This window comes from Somniosus microcephalus, chromosome 5, assembly GCF_052327205.1.
Source record: "Somniosus microcephalus isolate GS21.2 chromosome 5, FLI_Smic_1.0, whole genome shotgun sequence".
NCBI classification, from domain to species: domain Eukaryota; kingdom Metazoa; phylum Chordata; class Chondrichthyes; order Squaliformes; family Somniosidae; genus Somniosus; species Somniosus microcephalus.
Window position 1 is genome coordinate 65,841,810 of NC_140991.1, and position 20,996 is coordinate 65,862,805.

Below are 20,996 nucleotides of genomic sequence, written 5' to 3' on the forward strand. Positions count from 1 at the left end.
GGCCTAGCTCTAATTTTAAGGTTATGCCCTCTTGTTCTGTACTTTCCCACCAGAGGAAATAGTTTATCTCTGTCTACCTTATCAAATCCTTTAATCATCTTAAACACCTAAAATTAAATTACCCCTTAATCTTCTATAGTCAAGGAATACAAGCCTAGTCTATGCAGCCTGTCTTCATCATTTAACCCTTTGAGCCCCGGTATCATTCGGGTGAATTGGCGCTACCACCGCTCCAAGGCCAATATATCCTTCCTGGGGTGCGGTGCCCAGAACTGAACGCAGTGCTCCAGATAAGGTCTAACCAGAGCTTTATACAGCTGCAGCATAACTTCCACCCCTTTGTATTCCAGTCCCCTTGAGATAAAGGCCAACATTCATTGAAAATACATTGAAGTATAATGGGCAAAATAATGAATGTTTGCTATATTATGCAGGTTTTGTTTGTACCCACTGTAAATTATGCTGGGGGGGTGTTCTGAATAGGAAATTATTTTTAATTTTGCAGCCTATGAATTTTTTGTGACACAAGGGATAACTAATGAACTGAACTGTATTGCTTTACTGAATACAGAAATTTGGGGTTGATGAACAACTGCTAACTAAAAGGAATAACAATTGATTCTAGTCACACATGTCTTGAACCCAGATACAATAAACGGTGACTACAAAACCAATTCTTTCAGGTCTGTTCATGCCCATTGCAAAAGCAGCTTCTGAAGATTGTGTGCAAGGTGTCAATACAGCTTTTTATTGTATTTTATACATCACAAACTCTGTTTGAATACATTTTAATTACTACTGATGAGAAGAATATTTCACTTCTCAATTAGTTGTGGACTACAACATTCAAAATTTCAGCTCCATTGATTTAAAGTGGCTCACTAAATTAAATTCATCTTTTGATATAACTAGATTTTCCAAATATTCATAGTCAGTAGTCTGAAAATCTATTGTGACTATGTAAAATATAGTAACTGTTCTTTAATACGTAATTATTTTTATAACAGGAAGTTGTGGAAGACCTATTGGACTTAGATGTGTCCATAACAGAGACCAAGGAGTTTATTCAGTTTGTCAGTGGTGCAAGAGTTCTGCCTGGATCTGTCTCTCTAACTCATAGATATGGTGGTCATCAGGTAAAGTGGGATTGTATTATGATGTCCATTGCCAAAGCATTTAAAGTTTGCCTTATTATTGTACCTATATTTCTATTTTTTGAGAGAGGAGAAGTGATTTGATGTTCAACAAGGTGAGGAGTGATGGTGCTTGGAAGTGGACTATTTTTCATCAGTATACCTGGTGTTGTTATGAAGTAGATGAGTTGAAAAGAAGTTGAGAACTTTGTAGATCTCATCAATAATGTGTTCCAGTCCCAAAATGTAAAGAGCACTCTTACCACACCATTTGCTACTACCTTTATGGCCATCCTAACTGGGACTGATGAATTGACAGCAAGTTTTCCCTGTTTTGTGCTGTAGATTCCTATCTGATGGGTTGAGTGCCCAATCTAGTTTCACAGGATCTATATCTGTCTGGGCTTGATTTAAAATAAGACCCTGGAGCTTGGTTGAGTATTTTAACCTCCTATTTAGTCATCTCTAGTTCAGTTGTCCTAGTGTTTGAGCTTTGAAATATTGGTGACCTCCTAGCTATAATTCTCCATCAGTTTCACCCCGCGTAGTGGCTGACTCGAGCACCATTGGCGTAAGCCATGGCGCAGGTCGCCACCTCGTCCTTGGCCAAGAAATTATGTATAGCTGGGGAAGTCCTAAAGAGAGGGGGGAAAAAAGTTAAATTGGGATTGGAGTGATGTACTTTCGCATAGATTGTAATATAAAACATTCATCAGTTTGGTAACAGAACGATAGTTATACATTACGCCAGTAAGACATTCCACAGTATGATCTGTAACAGGTTCTATTTACATAGTGATAATTTCTGAAGATAGTCAGCAAGAGTTTGCGAAATGTAGGATAAACAGACACTGACCTAAAATAAATTTCAGGAGTTGGGCTAATTTGTGGTGATTATTGAGCAGACTCATGTAGCAACATTGTTTTCCTGACTATTGAAAAGCTGTTCAAGCTGCTTCTGTGTTTGGAGGTTTACTGGAGAAGGAGCTGAAAATGGGGCAATGAGAAAAGAAGTTAGATGTAACAGCATTAAGAAAATGGAAATCCCAGGAAGTATACTTTAAATAGCAAGTACTTCAATAGAAAATACCTGATTATTCTCTAAAATATGTCTTTTTATTTAAAAAAAAATCATATTGATACAGTTGTCCATTTTCTTAACGCATTTACAGGAGGATACATTTCATGTTGCTTGTTGGCATAAAAATAAGTCCAATTCCTATAGGAGATATTTTTCAATTTAGCGAATACATCTTTTTCAACTATCCCAGTGGAGACATGTGCTTGCATATTTTCAACAACACCAGTGACTATGTACCCAATGGAAATCCAGGATCAGGACTGTTAAATAAAAATCACCACTTTTGACTGGGTTAAATGTCTATCTGGAAGTGCCTAAGCCAGGAGAATTAATATTGGCTGAATATACAGTATTCTTCTTTAACAAACTATATGCTCTCTAAACAGAGGGGCAGCAAACTAGCCAACAGGTCGCACTGGAGTATGTCCTAATTTCAATACACCATACAGTTAAAACTATATAGAGATATGTGAAAGTCTATTACAAAACCAGGCAGAGAATAATCAGAAAATTGATATGTCATTGGTTCAGTTATTTTATTGAAAAAATGTATTTATAATCAATGCAATTAATGGTTCCCTTGATGGGATATTAAGGTTAATTCTGTGATCCTGCACTCCCAAAAGGAAGCTGTGCTCAAAGCTAGTTAGTTTTGGAGATAGGACTATAATATTGTAGTCCTAATTTTCCAATCCATGCTCCCTCTAAGCTTGAAATTAGCCCTAGTCAGTGTCTGTAGTGTTGAGTTGTATAGACCAAAAGGTCTCTGGTTCAATCGCTGATCTCAGTAAATGTAGAAGTTGGTCATAACTCCCAGTTCTGATTGCTGTCAGTGTTCTCTCCTAGAAAGGGCATGTATGCCTTCAGGTGAAAACAGCAATTGATTCAACTGTTACGCCAATTCTGTCCTCAGAATCATAGAAGCTTACAGTACAGAAGGAGGCCATTTGGCCCATCGTGTCTGTGCTGGCCGAAAAAAAGAGCTATCCAGCCTAATCCCACTCTTGGTCCGTAGCCCTGTAGGTTATGGCACTTCAAGTGCATATCCAAGTACTTTTTAAATGCGATGATGGTTTCTGCCTCTACCACCCTTACAGGCAGTGAGTTCCAGACCCCCATCACCCTCCTGACCCAGCTGAGCTTATCATCTAGGTTCACATTGGTTGCATGAGCAAAGTTCTAGAGGACTGGTGGCACCCCTAGTACTGTACCCCAGAAAGAGTCATTGCCTTCACGACACAAGAGGATAAAAGGGGAAAATGACTGATCCAAAGTGTGCCACAAATGGTTAAGAATTGTAAATTTTTAATTGATTTTTTAAAAATTGATGCTTTTTGAATTTCTGGATTGACTAGTTTACAAAATATGGACGCAAAGTGGTTAAATCAATTTTTTTCTTTATCCACACAGTTTGGAGTCTGGGCTGGCCAGCTGGGTGATGGAAGAGCCCATTTGCTTGGAGTGTATATTAACAGGTAAACAAATGAATTATTAAGGTAGTTCCCCTCCAAGTCACACACCATCCTGACTTAGAAGTACATTGCCGATCCTTCATCGTCGCTGGGTCAAAATCCTGGAACTCCCTCCTTAACAGCACTGTGGGAGTACCTTCACCACATGGACTGCAGCGGTTCAAGAAGGCGACTCACCACCACCTTCTCCAGGGCAATTAGGGATGGGCCTTGCCAGCGACGCCCACATCCCATAAAACAAATTTAAAAAAAGTTAGAATTGAATGGCTGCAATTTGACCTGTTCAGAGTAAAGGTAGTAGAGGAAGTAGAAATCAGCAAGGCAGACATTACTGATGGCTCAGTCCATAAATTCAGTAGGATTCTGAGCTCTACTGACCAGAAGATCCTAGGCTAGATCCTAGGTTCTTGATTAGTTAGCTGATCTGTAAGATTCGCAAAATTCCCACATTCCCCCAAGGTTATTAATAAAGGGACCCTATGGACAATTAAAAAAAAAAAGGGTACCCAAAAGATGGTGTCCGCACCTCGTGACCAAAAGCCTGTAAGATTTTAAAAGCTTGGACCCTGCAGCACAGAACAAGCTGTTTTGGGAAATCGAAACTTAAAATGCATTTCTGTGAAAAAGGACTTTTGTGTTTGAAAACCTAGACAGTTAAGCAAACACTGAATATGCATATCGCCAGATTGGAACAGATCACCCCAGTTAGGCCTAAGCGCAAGGCCATTAGTTTGTCCGCATAAATAATCGGAAACAGCTTAGGGAAGCGACCAAGGCTGCACAGGCCGATTAAAATGCATTAATGACAATACAGCCTGGACATCAGGCCATTAGGTACGATAAACGGCCATCTAAAAACAGTTAGTTTAGATTGCTATAATCATTTAAAACAGCCCGCCAAAAGTGAAACAATGAACTGACCTGATTTGGCGCGCAGATAAGGGCCATCGAAAGGAGTATAACTGTAGGCCCTCAGTAGCAATCGCTCTCTTCCCCTTGACTCTTACTCTTGCTCCTTGCCCTCGTGGCTCCTGCTCTTTTTCCCCTCCCGCGCTTGCCGCCTGGCCACTGCCCGTGTCTTTCCCGACTCCATCAGGGGCACCCAGCATCGCACCAGGCGAACACGGGCAAACCAGGTCAGACGAGGCGGGACGAGACGAGGCGAGGTGAGATGAGATGAGATGAGACGAGACAAATTGGGAGAAGATTGAAGAACGCTTCGAATAATCGGGCCTTCAATCCAGCCGACCTGCGACTATCTTCATTCAAACTCCAACTGCCGCCCGAGGTAGAGGAACCATCATCCCTGCGAGGTAAAGTACCCAAGCAAAGACTTTAACCTCAGGGTACTTTACCTGGACGACGCCCTTGCAGCGTACTGAGACCACGTGAAGACGGCAGGCCCCAGAGAGCACAAAGAGCGAACCCCAAACCCCACAGCTGTTAGAACTCAGCAGATTTTGACTCGGTGAGCATGAATTCCTGGCCCCTCATAGCTTAATCTAGTTAGGTATAGGGTTGGGAAAAGGATAAGGGGATTGTTAATGTAGTTTGTTTTCCTTCGATGTGCCATGTGTTCCACATTCCCTGTATAAGTATAGTTATTTTGTTTATGCCTGTAATTGTTTACCAGTAATTTCTCATAAGACTGTGTTTTACCTCTGTTCAATAAAATCTTGGTTTTCTTACACCAAACCACTTGTCTACTCGAGTTTTCTGTATCGCCGCCTGTACCTAAGTCCAGTGTCTAGAACCCAGGGGCGTGGGAGCGATTCGAACCGCTCACCAACAGTCAGGGGCATAACTGACTGGGCACACGCGACGCGCCACCCGCCACCCCCTACAGATCTCAGCTGAATAGTAGTTCCTCTTGTCTCGTGAAGGACTGCTGCCCCAGTTTTAGGAGCGAGGAAAATCAGTCACCACTTCTAATTGCAAATAAGTGGTTCCTATTGGAACAGTCTATGTCATTGAGTGAGCTCAGCGGTGGGATCAGCTGTGTTTCCCTCCATGTTACAAGTCTAATCACTTATTAGGTTCAGAGAAGGAGACCACCTATGAAATTGCCCCCAACAAGAGCCAGTGCCTTGAGTAAGGGAGAAATTTAAGGAAAAATTGTAAAAACAAAATGTTGTGTTGTATAAAGTGTGCGGCATTTACATGACAGAGAATTAATTTAAAGATGAATGTTGGTGTGTTACAAAGCTGCAATAAAAGTTGTACGGTCACAGAGTGAATCGTTCGTTATCGTTGCATATTCAGCTTGGTTCAGGTGGCAGCACAGTTGCCTTTGACATGGGTTGGTAATTGTATGGGAGGTGGGAGACAGAGAGTCAGATAAAGGGTTTGTTCTCTGATTGATGGAATGTGACAAATGGTGTTCCCCAGGGATTTGTACTGGGGCCCCCATTTTTCACCATATATACTACTGTAATGACTTGGATGAAGAAATTAAGAGTTGTATATTCAAGTTTGCAGATGACACTAAGTTAGGAGGCACAGGAAGTTGTGTGGATGGGAGCAGGAAGTTACAAAGGGACATAGACCGATTAAGTGAGTGGGCACTGTAAGTGTACGTAAAATATTTGATATCTGTAAAAAAAAAAGACATCTAACAATTAAGCCTCAATCCCTGGGAATTTAGTAAAACAAGTAATACCACTTCAATTAAAGAAATCAACAGCAGCTTTTAAAAATGGCTGGAAATGGAAAATTAGATGTCTGATGAATTCTTGTAAGTCAACCTGTCTATCTTTCTACAGGCACGGTACAAGATGGGAGCTTCAACTGAAAGGTTCTGGGAAGACTCCCTATTCTCGGTAACTTTAATAATTTGTCATTCATTAAAAATGATTTTGGATTAGTACTGCTTCTTGATTGAATTTCTGTTTGCCAGAGATGGTGATGGCCGTGCTGTTCTCCGCTCATCAGTAAGAGAGTTTCTTTGTAGTGAGGCCCTGAATTATCTTGGGATCCCTACCAGCAGAGCAGCCAGGTAGATATTCTAATGCTTGCTTAAAAACTATTAATCTCGAACATCGTCTAGTTCTGATGAAAGGTCAGTGACTTAAAACTGTTAACTTAACTGTTTCTTTCTCCACAGGTGCTGCTTGACCAGCTGAGTGTTTTGCAGCATTTTCTGTTTTTATTTCAATTTCCAGCATCTGCAGTATTTTGCTTTTGTTTTAGTGTTTACTTCACTGTCACTTCTCTTCCAGGAATGCCCACCTTGAAGAAGTTCTGCTCTTCTCTCCGACTACTTTCTGTTTCCCTTCTTGTGTTTGATCATGTGTCTGCTAAAAATCGCTTTCACAGCCACATCTCTTTCCTCAGCAACTGTCTCCATCTCCAATTTATTCCACATGGATTCTAACTTAAATTCCACCCTTCATGTTTCGGATCCACCCTTGATCAGAGATATCTCTGTGATATTCAGCATGCCTTGAACCACTGCTCTCACTGCTTCCTGAGATCCACGCTTAACAGCATGCGCCGCCACATGCATACTCTCTACCTTTCTCTCCAGCACCCCTGGTATTCGTGCTCATATCTTTGGCCAGGAGTTCTCTCTCCCCCCCTCCCCCCCCCCCCACCGCCGCTTCCGTCTTCAGAATTCTCATTCTGCCTGGACCCCTCCCTCTGGCCTTTTCATTGGGGACTGCCAGTGTGACACTGGCCATCTCAATTTCTCTACTCCCCACACTCACTCTAATCTATCTCCCTCCAAACTTGCAGCCCTCCGTTCTGTCAGGTCTAACCCTGACATTGTCGTTCAACCTGCTAACAAGGTAGGTGCTATTGTTGTTTGACGAACAGACCTCTAGCTTGTGAAGACTCAACGGCAATTCTCGGACATTTCCTATTACCTTTCCCTGGTCCCTGACCCCACCACCGAACATCAAGCAATCGTTTCCCAGACTAGACTGTCACTGGCCTCATCTCCTCTGGAGATCTTCCTGCCGTGGCCTCCAACCTGATAGTCCTCCAACTCTGCACAGCATGCTTCTACCTCCTTCCCAAGAACAGAACTGCCCTGGTAGACCAATCATTTCAGCCTGTTCCTGCCCCACAGAACTTATTTCTTCCTATCTTAACTTTTTTCCCCTTGTTAAGTCTTTTCTGACATCTTCTGCGACTCTTCCAATGCCCTCTGCCAGTTTAACCACTTCCAGTTTCCTGGTCCTAACTGTCTCCTTTTACCATGAACGTCCAGTCCCTCTACACCTTCATCCCCCACTAAGGCGGCCTGCGGGCCCTCTGCTTCTTCCTTGAAAATCAGCCCAACCAGTTCCCATCAACCAGCACCCTCCTCCACTTGGCCGAACTTGTTCTTACATTGAACAATTTTTCCTTTAACTCTACTCACTTCCTCCAAATAAAAGATGTTCCTGATAGGGTCCCCCTTGTCCTCACCTTCCACCCCACAGCCTCCACGTTGAATGGATCACCCACCGCCATTTCAGCCATCTCCAGCGCGATGCCACCACCAAACACATTTTCCCCTCCCCTCCCCTTTTAGCATTTTGAAGGGACCATTCCCTCCGTGGTCCACTCTTCCATCACTCCCTTCCCCCAGCACCTTTGCATGCAAGCGCAGGAGATGCAACACCTGCCCTTTCATCTCTTCCCTTCCCACCGTCCAGGACCCCATACACCCCTTCCAGGTGAATCAGCGATTTACATGTACTTCTTCTAACTTGGTATACTGTATTCGCTGCTCACAATGTAGTCTCTACATTGGGGAGAACAAACGCAGATTGGGTGATCGCTTTGCTGAGCACCTCTGTTCAGTCTGCAAGTGTGACCCTGAGCTTCATCAGAGCTGGAAGATGTTAGAGATAGCTGCTTGCATGATTGTTACAATATTTGAAGATTGAAACATATGCTATATTTTTTACTTATGATGTAAGATATGTAAGATATAGCTCTTTATAATGGTTACTTTTTCAAAAATTGCCAGTAATATGGTTCACTTAATGTTTTTGTAATTTTTGGTGATTTTTTTTGGTGATTTCTCCAGCCTAGTTATAAATTAAGATAATCTTGTATTTATTTTTTGATGTTGCACCTTTTCTGCAGTCTTGTTGTGAGCAATGATGATGTGAAGAGGGATCAGTTCTACAATGGAGACGTGAAGAATGAGAAAGGTATGCACACTAAGCCGATAACAATAAACCGATAACAGTAATTCCTATTATTTAGAGAGAGTTGAAAAGAGTTTTCATAACATTAAAATGTGTTACGATATGTGATATTTCTTGCCTTTATTGTGTTCTTCAAGGTGCAATAGTTCTTCGTGTAGCTAAATCATGGTTTCGTTTTGGGTCACTGGAAATTTTAGCACATTCTGGAGAGACTGAATTGTTAAGGTAATCTTAATAGTTTTTGTAGTCTCTTTGGATTTACCAGACATAACATTAAGTCGCTTTTGTGAATGAACTATAAGATATATTTACAGGACAAAATAGCCATTGGTAAACTCTTATGTCAAATAAAGCCAGATTCTAGACAGCTACTGTTTAAGTTAGAACTACACTAATTTCTGCAGTGAGTATGAATGGGAGTGATTTGTGCATCTAATTCCCATTGATAGACATGGTAGCCAATCTTCCTTCCCCCTGCCCCAATGTCTGTGCATTTTTCACAGTCTTGACCTCTGCTGAACCTGGCTATTTCTCTGGGTTTAACTGATTTAAACACACCTCAGATTCAACGCTCGCTCCAAATAGTTGTGTGGAGAAGGGAAATGTTGTTCCTATGTTAGAAACAGCAGCCAAATCGCCACCTGCCATGCAGTATAGCTCTGCTGTATTGACAAAATGGTTAAATTGACCTACCTGAAAGTAGCTGGCTGCTGCTTTAGAGACCCCACGAACAGAGGTGTATGTTATTTGTATGGGATCTTATTGTGCCTGCCTGTTTCAGTTGAGAGCTTCCCACCCTTGCTCAATTTAGGCATAAGAAATATGCATCCTGTGCAAACAGGGCAGAGACCCAGTGACACTGGGGTCTGTTCCTTTTACCTACCCCTTTTGCGTGGCAAACTGGCACACACAAGGGCCACGATTTCACCAGCCGTGGCAAGTCTGGTGCGGCCGGAGTAGACAGTGGCCTCAAACTCCGCACCTGTCTTCATCCTGCCTCCTCCAAGTGATTTTGCCCTGATTGGGCTTGTTAAGCCCAGCCTGTGAGGTTCCCGGCCAATTAAAAAAAAAGTGGTTCTGATGATGTCATCTGATTTTTAAAATTTGTTTTATGGGATGTGGGCGTCGCTGGCAAGGCCAGCAATTATTGCCCATCCCTAATTGCCCTTGAGAAGGTGGTGGTGAGCTGCCTTCTTGAACCGCTGCAGTCCGTGTGGTGAAGGTACTCCCACAGTGCTGTTAGGGAGGGAGTTCCAGGATTTTGAACCAGCGACGATGAAGGATTGGCGATATACTTCTAAGTCAGGATGGTGTGTGACTTGGAGGGGAACTTGGTGGTGGTGTTCCCATGCGCCTGCTGCCCTTGTCCTTCTAGGTGGAAGAGGTCACAGGTTTGGGAGGTGCTGCTGAAGAAGTCTTGGCGAGTTGCTGCAGTGCATCTTGTAGATGGTACACACTGTAGCCACGGTACGCCGGTGGTGGAGGGTGTGAATGTTTAAGGTGGTGGATGGGGAGCCAATCAAGCGGGCTGCTTTGTCCTGGATGGTGTCGAGCTTCTTGAGTGTTGTTGGAGCTGCACTCATCCAGGCAAGTGGAGAGTATTCCATCACACTCCTTACTTGTGCCTTGTAGATGGTGGAAAGGCTTTGGGGAGTCAGGAGGTGAGACACTCGCTGCAGAATACCTAGCCTCTGATCTGCTCTTGTTGCCACAGTATTTATGTGGCTGGTCCCGTTAAGTTTCTGGTCAATGATAACCCCCAGGATGTTGATGGTTGGGGATTCGGTGATGGTAATACCGTTGAATGTCAAGTGGAGGTGGTTAGACTCTCACTTGTTGGACATAGTCATTGCCTGGCACTTCTGTGGTGCGAATGTTACCTGCCACTTATTAACCCAAGCCTGAACGCCATCCAGGTCTTGTTGCATGCGGGCATGGACTGCTTCATTATCTGAGGAGTTGTGAATGGCGCTGAACACTGTGCAGTCATCAGCGAACATCCCCATTTCTGCCCTTATGTTGAAGGGAAGGTCATTGATGAAGCAGCTGAAGATTGTTGGGCCTAGGACACTGCCCTGAGGAACTCCTGCAGCAATGTCCTGGGGCTGTGATGATTGACCTTCGACCACCACAACCATCTTTCTTTGAGCTAGGTATGACTCCAGCCAGTGGAGCGTTTTCCCCCCGATTCCCATTGACTTCAGTTTTACGAGGGCCCCTTGATACCACACTCGGTCAAATGCTGCCTTGATGTCAAGGGCAGTCACTCTCACCTCACCTCTGGAATTCAGCTCCTTTGTCCATGTTTGGACCCAGGCTGTAATGAGGTTGTGAGCCAAGTGGTCCTGGATGAATTGGCTGCGCAAATAGAGGTAAACGAATATGATTTGGTTGGGATTACGGAAACGTGGCTCAAGGATGGCCAAGACTGGGAACTCAACATCCAGGGGTATTCAATATTCAGGAAAGATAGGCAAAAAGGAAAGGGAGGTGGGGTAGCATTACTGGTTAAAGAAGGGATTAATACAATTGTAATGAAGGATATTAACTCTGATGATGTGGAATCTGTATGGGTAGAATTGAGAAATACTAAGGGGAAAAAAACATTAGTGGGAGTGGTATATAGACCTCCAAACAGTAAGGCGGAGGTTGGGGATGGCATTAAAAGGGAAATTAAAGAAGCGTGCAATAAGGGCACAGCAGTCATCATGGGTGACTTTAATCTACATATAGATTGGGCCAACCAAATTAGTAACAATACTGTGGAGGAGGAATTCCTGGAGTGTTTACGGGATGGTTTCCTGGACCAATATGTCGAGGAACCAACCAGAGATCAGGCCATCTTAGACTGGGTATTATGTAACGAGAAAGGATTAATTAGCAATCTTGTTGTACGAGGCCCCTTGGGTCGGAGCGATCATAATATGATCGAATTTTTCATTAAGATGGAGAATGAAGTAGTTGACTCAGAGACAAGGGTCCTCAATTTAAATAAAGGAAACTACGATGGTCTGAGGAGCGAGTTGGGTAGGATTGATTGGGGAATGGCACTCAAAGGGTTGACGGTGGATAGGCAATGGCAAACATTCAAAGACCGAATGGATGAGCTACAGAAATTGTTTATCCCAGTTTGGCATAAAAATAAAACAAAAAAAGGTGACTCAACCGTGGCTAACAAGGGAAATTAGGGATAGCATAAGATCCAAGGAGAGGACATATAAATTGGCTAGAAAAAGCAATAATCCTGAGGATTGGGAGCAGTTTAGGAGTCAACAAAGGAGGACAAAGGGATTAATTAAGAAAGGGAAAATAGAATATGAGAGTAAGCTATCAGGGAACATAAAAACTGACTGTAAAAGTTTTTATAGATATGTGAAGAGAAAAAGATTGGTGAAGTCAAGCGTAGGTCCCTTACAGTCAGAATCAGGGGAATTTATAATGGGAAACAAGGAAATGGCAGACCAACTAAATACATACTTTGGTTCTGTCTTCACAAAGGAGGACACATAACCTCCCAGAGATGCCGGGGAACATAGGGTCTGATGAAAGGGAGGAACTGAAAGAAATCAGTATTTGTAGGGAAATGGTGTTAGGAAAATTGATGGGACTGAAGGCCGATAAATCCCCAGGGCCTGATGGTCTACATCCTAGGGTACTTAAGGAAGTGGCCCTAGAGATAGTAGAAACATTGCTGGTCATCTTCCAGAACTCGATAGACTCTGGAACGGTACCCATGGATTGGAGGGTAGCTAATGTTACTCCACTATTCAAAAAAGGTGGTAGAGAAAAAGCGGGGAATTATAGACCGGTAAGCCTGACATCGGTAGTGGGGAAAATGCTAGAGTCTATTATAAAAGATGTAATAGCAGAGCACTTGGAAAGTAGTGACAGGATCGGACAAAGTCAACATGGATTTACAAAAGGTAAATCATGCTTGACTAATCTACTGGAATTTTTTGAGGATGTAACTGGTAAAATAGATAAGGGAGAACCAGTGGATGTGGTGTATTTGGACTTTCAGAAGGCTTTCGATAAGGTCCCACATAAGAGATTAGCGTGCAAAATTAAGGCACATGGGATTGGGGGCAAGGTATTGACTTGGATAGAGAACTGGTTGGTGGACAGAAAGCAAAGAGTTGGAATAAACGGGTCATTTTCCGAGTGGCAGGCAGTGACTAGTGGGGTACCGCAAGGATTGGTCCTAGGACCCCAGCTGTTCACAATATATATTAATGATCTGGACGAGGGAATTGGATGTAATATCTCCAAATTTGCAGACGACACAATGCTGGGTGGGAGGGTAAGCTGTGAGGAGGATGTCGTGAAACTCCAGTACGATTTGGACAGGTTGGGTGATTGGGCAGAAACGTGGCAAATGCACTATAATGTGGATAAATGTGAGGTTATCCACTTTGGTGGCAAAAACAGGAAGGCAGATTATTATTTGAATGGCAATAGATTGGGAGAAGGGGAAGTGCAAAGAGACCTGGGTGTTATTGTGCACCAGTCGCTGAAGGTAAGCATGCAGGTGCAGCAGGCGGTTAAGAAGGCAAATGGTATGTTGGCCTTCGTAGCAAGAGGGTTCGAGTACAGGAACAAGGATGTCTTGCTACAGTTGTACAGGGCCTTGGTGAGACCGCACCTTGAGTATTGTGTGCAGTTTTGGTCACCTTACCTGAGGAAGGACGTTCTTGCCATGGAGGGAGTGCAGCGAAGATTCACCAGGCTGATACCTGGGATGGCAGGAATGACGTATGAGGAGAGATTGTGTCGATTGGGCTTATACTCACTGGAGTTTAGAAGATTGAGAGGGGATCTCATCGAAACCTATAAAATTCTGTCAGGTCTGGACAGACTAGATGCAGGAAGGATGTTTCTGATGGCCGGGGAGTCCAGAACCAGGGGTCATAGTCTAAGGATAAGGGGTAAGCCATTTAGGACTGAAATGAGGAGGAATTTCTTCACCCAGAGAGTGGTGAACCTGTGGAATTCTCTGCCACAGAGGGCGGTGGAGGCCAGTTCATTAAATATATTCAAGAAAGAGTTGGATATATTTCTTGAGGCTGAAGGGATCAAGGGATATGGGAAGAAAGCAGGGACAGGGTACTGAATTTGGATGATCAGCCATGATCTCATTGAATGGCGGAGCCGGCTTGAAGGGCCGAATGGCCTACTCCTGCTCCTATCTTCTATGTTTCTACGTTTCTATGGTGGAACACAAACTGGGCATCAGTGAGCAGGTTATTGGTGAGTAAGGGCAGCACGGTGGCATAGTGGTTAGCACTGTTGCCTCACAGTGCCAGAGACCCGGGTTCGAATCCGGCCTCGGGTGACTGTCTGTGTGGAGTTTGCACATTCTCCCCGTGTTTGCGTGGGTTTCCTCCGGGTGCTCCGGTTTCCTCCCACAGTCCAAAGATGTGCGGGTTAGGTTGATTGGCTATGATAAATCGACCCTTAGTGTTAGGGGGATTAAATACGTGGGGTTACGGGGATAGGGTGGGATATGTGATGGTGTAGGGGTTACGGGGATCGGGTGGGATATGTGTCGGTGCGGGCTCGATGGGCCGAAATGGCCTCTATCTGCACTGTGGGGTTTCTGTGATTCTGTGATTCTGTAAGTGACGCGACATCAGCCGGTTTCCTTAAAGGGGCCATGTGCACATTTATTTTGACAGTTGTGCTGTCCGTGTTCTACAGCATTGAGGTGCTGCAAACACTGATAAACACTGCACAAAGGTGCAAAGCTGCACCCAGTCTCTCCCATGACTCCCTTCATATGTTTATGGAGGGAGTCACAGCACTCAGGGAGGTACTCTCCCCTTCCAATGGGCAGTAGAGAGCGTCCCAGGACACCAATGCAGCCCGGTTGCACATTGCACAGGAGGACACAAGCAGGGATGTTGTCAGGAGGAACTGGCTGCAGTGGCGCAAACCTTTCAATGATTGCAGTAGATCACGAAACGTTACTACAAAACCACTCATCACATCCCCATCACTCTGCCTTCCCTACCCTACTCCTACACATCCTTACTCACACCAACTTACCTTGCACCTCCACCCATTGCTCTCTATCTATATTATAACTTCCCCATCTCACTAGCCACCCCTCACACTCATCCTCATCCTAGTCCAATCATACCTACTAACAACACACAAGGGTAGGTATTTGGGTGTTTTAGCCAATGTTTGTGTAAACCTTCTGTTAATGTGAGTTCCAGTGAATGGCGAGACATAACGTCCCCCCCACCCCCCCCCCCCTTCCAGTGGTGACGAGTGTCAAAGGAATGGCTTGGACATTATAGCTCTATGGTGCTGGTGTTGGGTGGTGCCAACCTGGTGCATCATGTGGCAGCCGGGGTGTACAGTGTTAAGTGAAGCAAATCTGGACATGGTGAGGCCACCGCTGGCGTCCCGGGCAGCAATGTGCACAGGTGATGATGCCCTGTGTCCTGTGCAGCAACAGTTGATTGCGGAGAAGGTTGGTGTGGATGTTGGTACTGCTGGTGTGCCTGGTGATGCTGGTGTTGGGATTCTGAGGACCAAGGTGAGATTTTTTCAAGGGCACTGATGCTGGTGGAATAGATGGCAGGTGAGGTTGAGATGACAGAAGTAATCTGTTAATATTGAGATAGGTTGTTCCAAGAAGATGACAGTGGATAGACAAATTACTCCAAACACTTCAAAAGTGCATAAAGCTCCAAAGTGGGTTCCAAATCATTAATGCTTCAGCTTCTAAGATTGGGAAGTGACCAGCTGTGAAATGGTAGGTTTTATACCACTTTAGCAGCTTTCACCTATTCACAGCAATCCACAGTAATTGAGAACCTGACATACTTACCTGATGTGATAGCCGCTCTCTGGGAACCTCGTTGAAAACCTGGTTAAAATGGTAAGTACATGGGAAAATGGTTCTTAACTACCTTTTAATAAGCTTTTAACTATCTAAATTGGCTGACCTGCCGCTTGGTGTCTGGTCAGTTCAGGGATGACAGACCCGACACTTGGGAAATTGATAAGGAGGCGAGTTTACAGCAGGATACCGACCCACTGTCAATCTTTGTGATTTTGACAGCGGACCCGTCTCCAAACCTGCACTCTGAGCGCCAGTAAAATTCCGGCCAAGGTGTTCGGAGCAGAAAATAGGAATGTGCCTTTCAGAACAACCATCATCACTTCCTCCTCAAAAACTCCCCAACTACCAATCGATCTTAACATCCCTTTCCCCTTTATGTTTCTTGAACATATCATTACCTCTCAGTTGTGTATCTACCTCCGTTTGAATCATTTAGTCCAGCTTCTTGTTGCAAGGTGTTCTTTACACTGTCTTGATTTGGAAATAAGCTGTTAAAATGAGTGCACTGAAGAGGAGTAATTCTCTTTAGACGTTTACGTTAAAGTGTCAGCTGTGGCTCAGTGGGTAGCACTCTCGCCTCTGATTCAGAAGCTTGTGGGTTCAAATCCCACTCCAGGGACGTGAGCTCATAAAGCTAGGCTGACACTCCAGTACAGTGCCGAGGGAGTGCTGCACTGTCGGAGGTGCCGTCTTTTGGATGAGACGTTAAACTGAGGGTCCCGTCTGCTCTCTCAGGTGGACGTAAAATATCCCATGGCACTATTTCGAAGAAGAGCAGGGGAGTTATCCCCGGTGTCCTGGCCAATATTTATCCCTGAAACAACATAACAAAAACAGATTATCTGGTCATTATCACATTGCTGTTTGTGGGAGCTTGCTGTGCGCAAATTGGCTGCCGCGTTCCCCACATTACAACAGTGACTCCACTTCAAAAAGTACTTCATTAGCTGTAAAGCGCTTTGAGACGTCGGGTGGTCGTAAAAGGCGCTATATAAATGCAAGTCTTTCTTTCTTTAAAAGAAGCCTTTCATGTCATAATTTTGAGACATTAGCCCAAGATTTTGTGTGACTGGCAAACTTGAGAATGTACTCACCTGTAACGCGGAGGCACATGTGCACAAATATTGTGAGGCAAACTCTTCTCATTCATTTATATAGACTAACTGCGCATGGCAAAATGTAGAGCAATTGGCAGGGAATGCATTGGCCGGGAGTCACAAAATCTGGCCAGACAGTAGCTCTTAATTGGCCCTGAAAGGAGAGAGCAGTATTTGGGGTGAAAAGAAGCCTTTTGGTGTAGAAACGAATGGCAAAAAGGAGGAATGTGGGCAAAATTGCTGTCCTATGGGAGGAATTTATGGAAATATGGAGTTCCGTGGATCAGTCCCATTTTCACAACCATCTACAGAGGACCCTCAAAGCACTGAGGGGTCAAGCACTCAATGCCGTTGACTGGAGTCCTTGAGACCTGAGACACCTGAGTGCAGAAGTCTGTCGCCAATGTATTTGACTGACTGGGTGATTCTTTTTAATATGGGAGATACCTTACAGACTGCTCTCGTTAAGATCACCAGTCATTCAGCTGGGGTGCTCAGCACTAGGGGCATGACAGGAGAAAGATCCGATGAGGTGGATTCCTTGCAACATGGCTGCACATCTCCCCAGCCCAGCCAGGTCTTCTTAAAGGATAAAGGAAGTGCCAAAAAGCTGGCAGCCACTGCAGTGTCGGATATAGCTCCAGCTATTGCAGGGACACCGTTTGATCCTGCAACCAGAGGATCAAGGTGCTGGCAAGGGACTGACATCTTTGTTGCAGTTGGGACTTTGAAGCAAAGAGGGCATATAATTGGGGCCATGTATCAAGGCTTCTTCAGTAAATTTCTGTTTACGAGCTGGGGCTAGTGTATTGTGGTCCAATAGAAATCACTAACTAGCCACGTGTATGGCTACGGCAACATTGTGTTAGCCACATGCACTAATTTTAGAAAAAGCTTTTCATACACTCACAAAATACAAGTAAATGCACTTTATACTTATATTTACTTAACAAATATCTACTGTGATTCAGTAACCAAGGAAGGAAAGCACTTGCAATGATCAAACAACACTCACACACTCTGCTTTTGTCTTACCATGTTACTAACAAATGTATAGAGAAGTTAAAGTACACCTGCATACACTGTGAACATGAGTATTGAGATCACATGCCCAATGATGGTGTCTAGTACTCATTTTTTATTTACTTAGAAATGCAATTAGCCAAATCTGGATCCTAATTAGCCATGTGTGCCTAGTGGCTAATATATTGGATAACACTAGGATAGTGGAACACAATGAATTTCACATGTCAACTTTGCATTATATACATTAGTTCAAAGTAAAAGTCTTAGGCCTAGAAATTCGGTGGCACCCCAGTCTCACCTGGGTGCCGGAAGTACCGCCCCGGAAGGAGCTGCGAGCGCCAGCCGGAAATTCAGTTTCAGCGCCCCAAACGGAAGCGGGGCGCTGCTCGAGGCGCCCCGCATCCCTCTTGGGGCGCTGCAACTGAAAATCGCAGCGCAACATGCTGCAGTACTGCAGGCCTTCTTCCCCTTCTTAAAGGGGAGGGGCCTACTGCAGCGCGATCAGAGATCGCGAGTACCAGCAAAAGAGCCCGGCACCGAGGAGAAGTGCCGGGCTCTTGGGAGACAGCCGGCACAACGCGGGGGGGGTGGTGCTCAGGAGGCCGGGGACGGCTGCATGAAGAGGTGCTGGCAGGCGGCCAGTAAAAAAAATGGCCGCCCCGCACCTCTACCGCCGCAGGTAGGCCCCCCTGAACCGGTCACAAATTGCGACTGGTGTTACAGCGGGGGGCACTACCAAATTTTGCGATCGGGGCGTAGCGGGGCACTGCGCACACCGATGACGTCATCGGTGGCGGCGCAGCGCTACAGGCTAACGCTGCCATTAGCGCCCTGCTAAATTACGCGGGAGGCGTGGCCAGTGGCGCTAAACCCACTAAGTGCCCTCTTTGGGCGCTAACTGGTGGTGCAGCCCACCGAATTTCTAGGCCTTAATATTACAGACCGGCAAAACATTTTATTGTTTTACAACAGATTGTATAAACTAAGTGAGGAACACTATGATTTTTCTATCTGTTGTAGTTTTTACTTTTACTTCTCCTAATTTTATTTTATTAATATACCTTACTCAGTTTAGCCTGAGCTAAATAGTCTGTCAAAGTGTTATTTGCCCATCAGGTAGAGAGATTTTCTAATGTACTCTTTAATGTAGTAGAGGGAGGGTTTTATTTTCATCCCTGGCTTTCCTTATGTTCTTATAACTACACTGTGAGTTATTTCATAGAATCATAGAATAGTATAGTACAGAAGAGGCCATTCGGCCCATCGATTCTGCGTGGCTTTTTCGAAGAGAAATCCTGTTCGTCCTGTTAGGCTCTTTCCCCATATCCCTGCAATTGTTTCTCCTTCAAGTAGTTATCCAATGCCCTTTTGAAAGCTACTATTGAATCTGTTTCCACCACCCTATCAGGCAATGCATTCCAAATCCTAACCACTTATTTGCGTGTGTACAAGCACTTATTAATTGTTTAATTCATGTGCTTTTTTGCAATCATTTTCACTCTTGTGGCATTGATTTACATTTTTCCTTTTTCCTAAGGATACTGGTGGATTTTGTTATAAAACAACATTTTCCTTTGATAAATGCAACCAGTTCAAACAGGAATCTGGTATGTTTCAAGATCAACATCTTCACTGTATAGTTTATAGAATTTGTACAATTTATGTACCATTTAACAGAAATGTCATATATTTCTGCTTTCTTGCCAAAAATTTAGTTACAATTTTTATTGATTTTGTTATTGCAGGATTTTTTCTCTCAAGTTGTGACTGATACTTCATATCTCATCGCACATTGGATGTCAGTGGGATTTGCACATGGTATGACCTAGAAACGCTGTTCAAGGCAATTACATTAGAAAACACCAATTAGACACTCTGGAAAACACCCAAGATGTCCAACTTGCACAGCTTTAGGTGTAATAAAATACTGTTGGGATTATTGATGTTCTGCTGTGAGATATGCTAAAAGTTTCATGTGGCAGAACAGGATTGTACTAACCTTTTCTCCTCTTCTGACTCCCTAAGTACATTATTAAATTATTGGACTTGCCATTTATGCTGTTCATTTTCATTCTCTGTGCCAGCACCATTTAATAAACCAAGACTTTCAATTTATTTTTCAATTTATTTGGCAACTCCCTGCTGAGCTCCTTTTCTCTGCAGCTCCATCTGTGACCATCTACAAACATCCTTAGGCCGCTCTTTCCTGCTGCTTGAGGCGCACCTCCCTCCTAATCATGGGTGTATATTAACTTAATCCAAAATGTAGAACTACCTGCTCCTGGCCACACGGTCCAACTTCTTGCCTGTTCTGACCTTCACCCTGGTGCTGCTTTGATCATTGGAACTCCATTCCCTCTTAATCTCCTGACTCCTTTGCTGCCAGAAGCTGGACCACTCAAGAGTATCTACCACTAAAAAAGAAGAAAAAATGTTCCTACTTCACAGCTACCAGTAGGCTTAAAAATCAACTGACCTCCGCTGCCAAACCTCTTCTGTGTTCCTTGCTACTTGTTTTTTTTTGGTATCTGCGGCAAAGCTCTTCATGCCATTGACTTGATGTTACTTCGGCCCCTGCCTCGCCTCTTGCTGCCCATATTCTCTCTACTCCTCTTGCCAAGGTTTCTCTGCTGATTCTCTACTCAGATCTTCCCATGAGGCACCTGCTATCTCACACTCTCTAGCCCTGGCCCAGTTTGCTGCACGCAGCCTCTCTGTACCTCTTGCAGACCACGTAGCACATGGTGGTGACATTTTCTAGCTTCTTGGACTTCCTTACAGAGTTTCAAAATAATCGGTTTATATTCTGAGATTTTCAAACTAATCCCCCACCCCACAAATTCGGATGGAATTTTATATTGCAGAAAAGGATTATATGGATTTTGAATATCCCACCACTTAAATTTTAAAAGGAAATACAAACTGAACTAAATACACAGAATTGTTTAAATTTGAATTATTCCTCTCCTGCCTGTGGCCAATGAAACTTGCAACATTGTTTAGAAATAAATTTGATACAGAAACCTCAACTGCAGTCAGTTTTTAAACTGTTTACTATGACTGGATTTTAAGAAACAGCTACTATATCACAACTAGACAAAAATACTTCATTTCTACCATAGTGGGATTGATGATAGTGACAGTTACTACCAGCAAAATTTTCTTTCCAATGCTGTTCTTAATCAGGGCC

At 44.0% G+C, this 20,996-nt stretch overlaps 1 protein-coding gene across 1 annotated transcript in view; it reads left to right on the forward strand.

Annotated features, from left to right (window-relative positions):
* Positions 1-20,996, forward strand: part of LOC147117089 (uncharacterized) — a 71,575-nt gene that overhangs the window by 4,992 nt on the left and 45,587 nt on the right. Inside the window, exons 2-9 of the mRNA XM_085987201.1 lie at positions 1,008-1,136; positions 3,625-3,689; positions 6,449-6,505; positions 6,583-6,681; positions 8,766-8,833; positions 8,968-9,055; positions 19,344-19,413; positions 19,552-19,624. Of these exons, the coding sequence (XP_085843327.1) occupies positions 1,008-1,136; positions 3,625-3,689; positions 6,449-6,505; positions 6,583-6,681; positions 8,766-8,833; positions 8,968-9,055; positions 19,344-19,413; positions 19,552-19,624 (649 nt within the window). The remainder of the gene's footprint in view (positions 1-1,007; positions 1,137-3,624; positions 3,690-6,448; positions 6,506-6,582; positions 6,682-8,765; positions 8,834-8,967; positions 9,056-19,343; positions 19,414-19,551; positions 19,625-20,996) is intronic.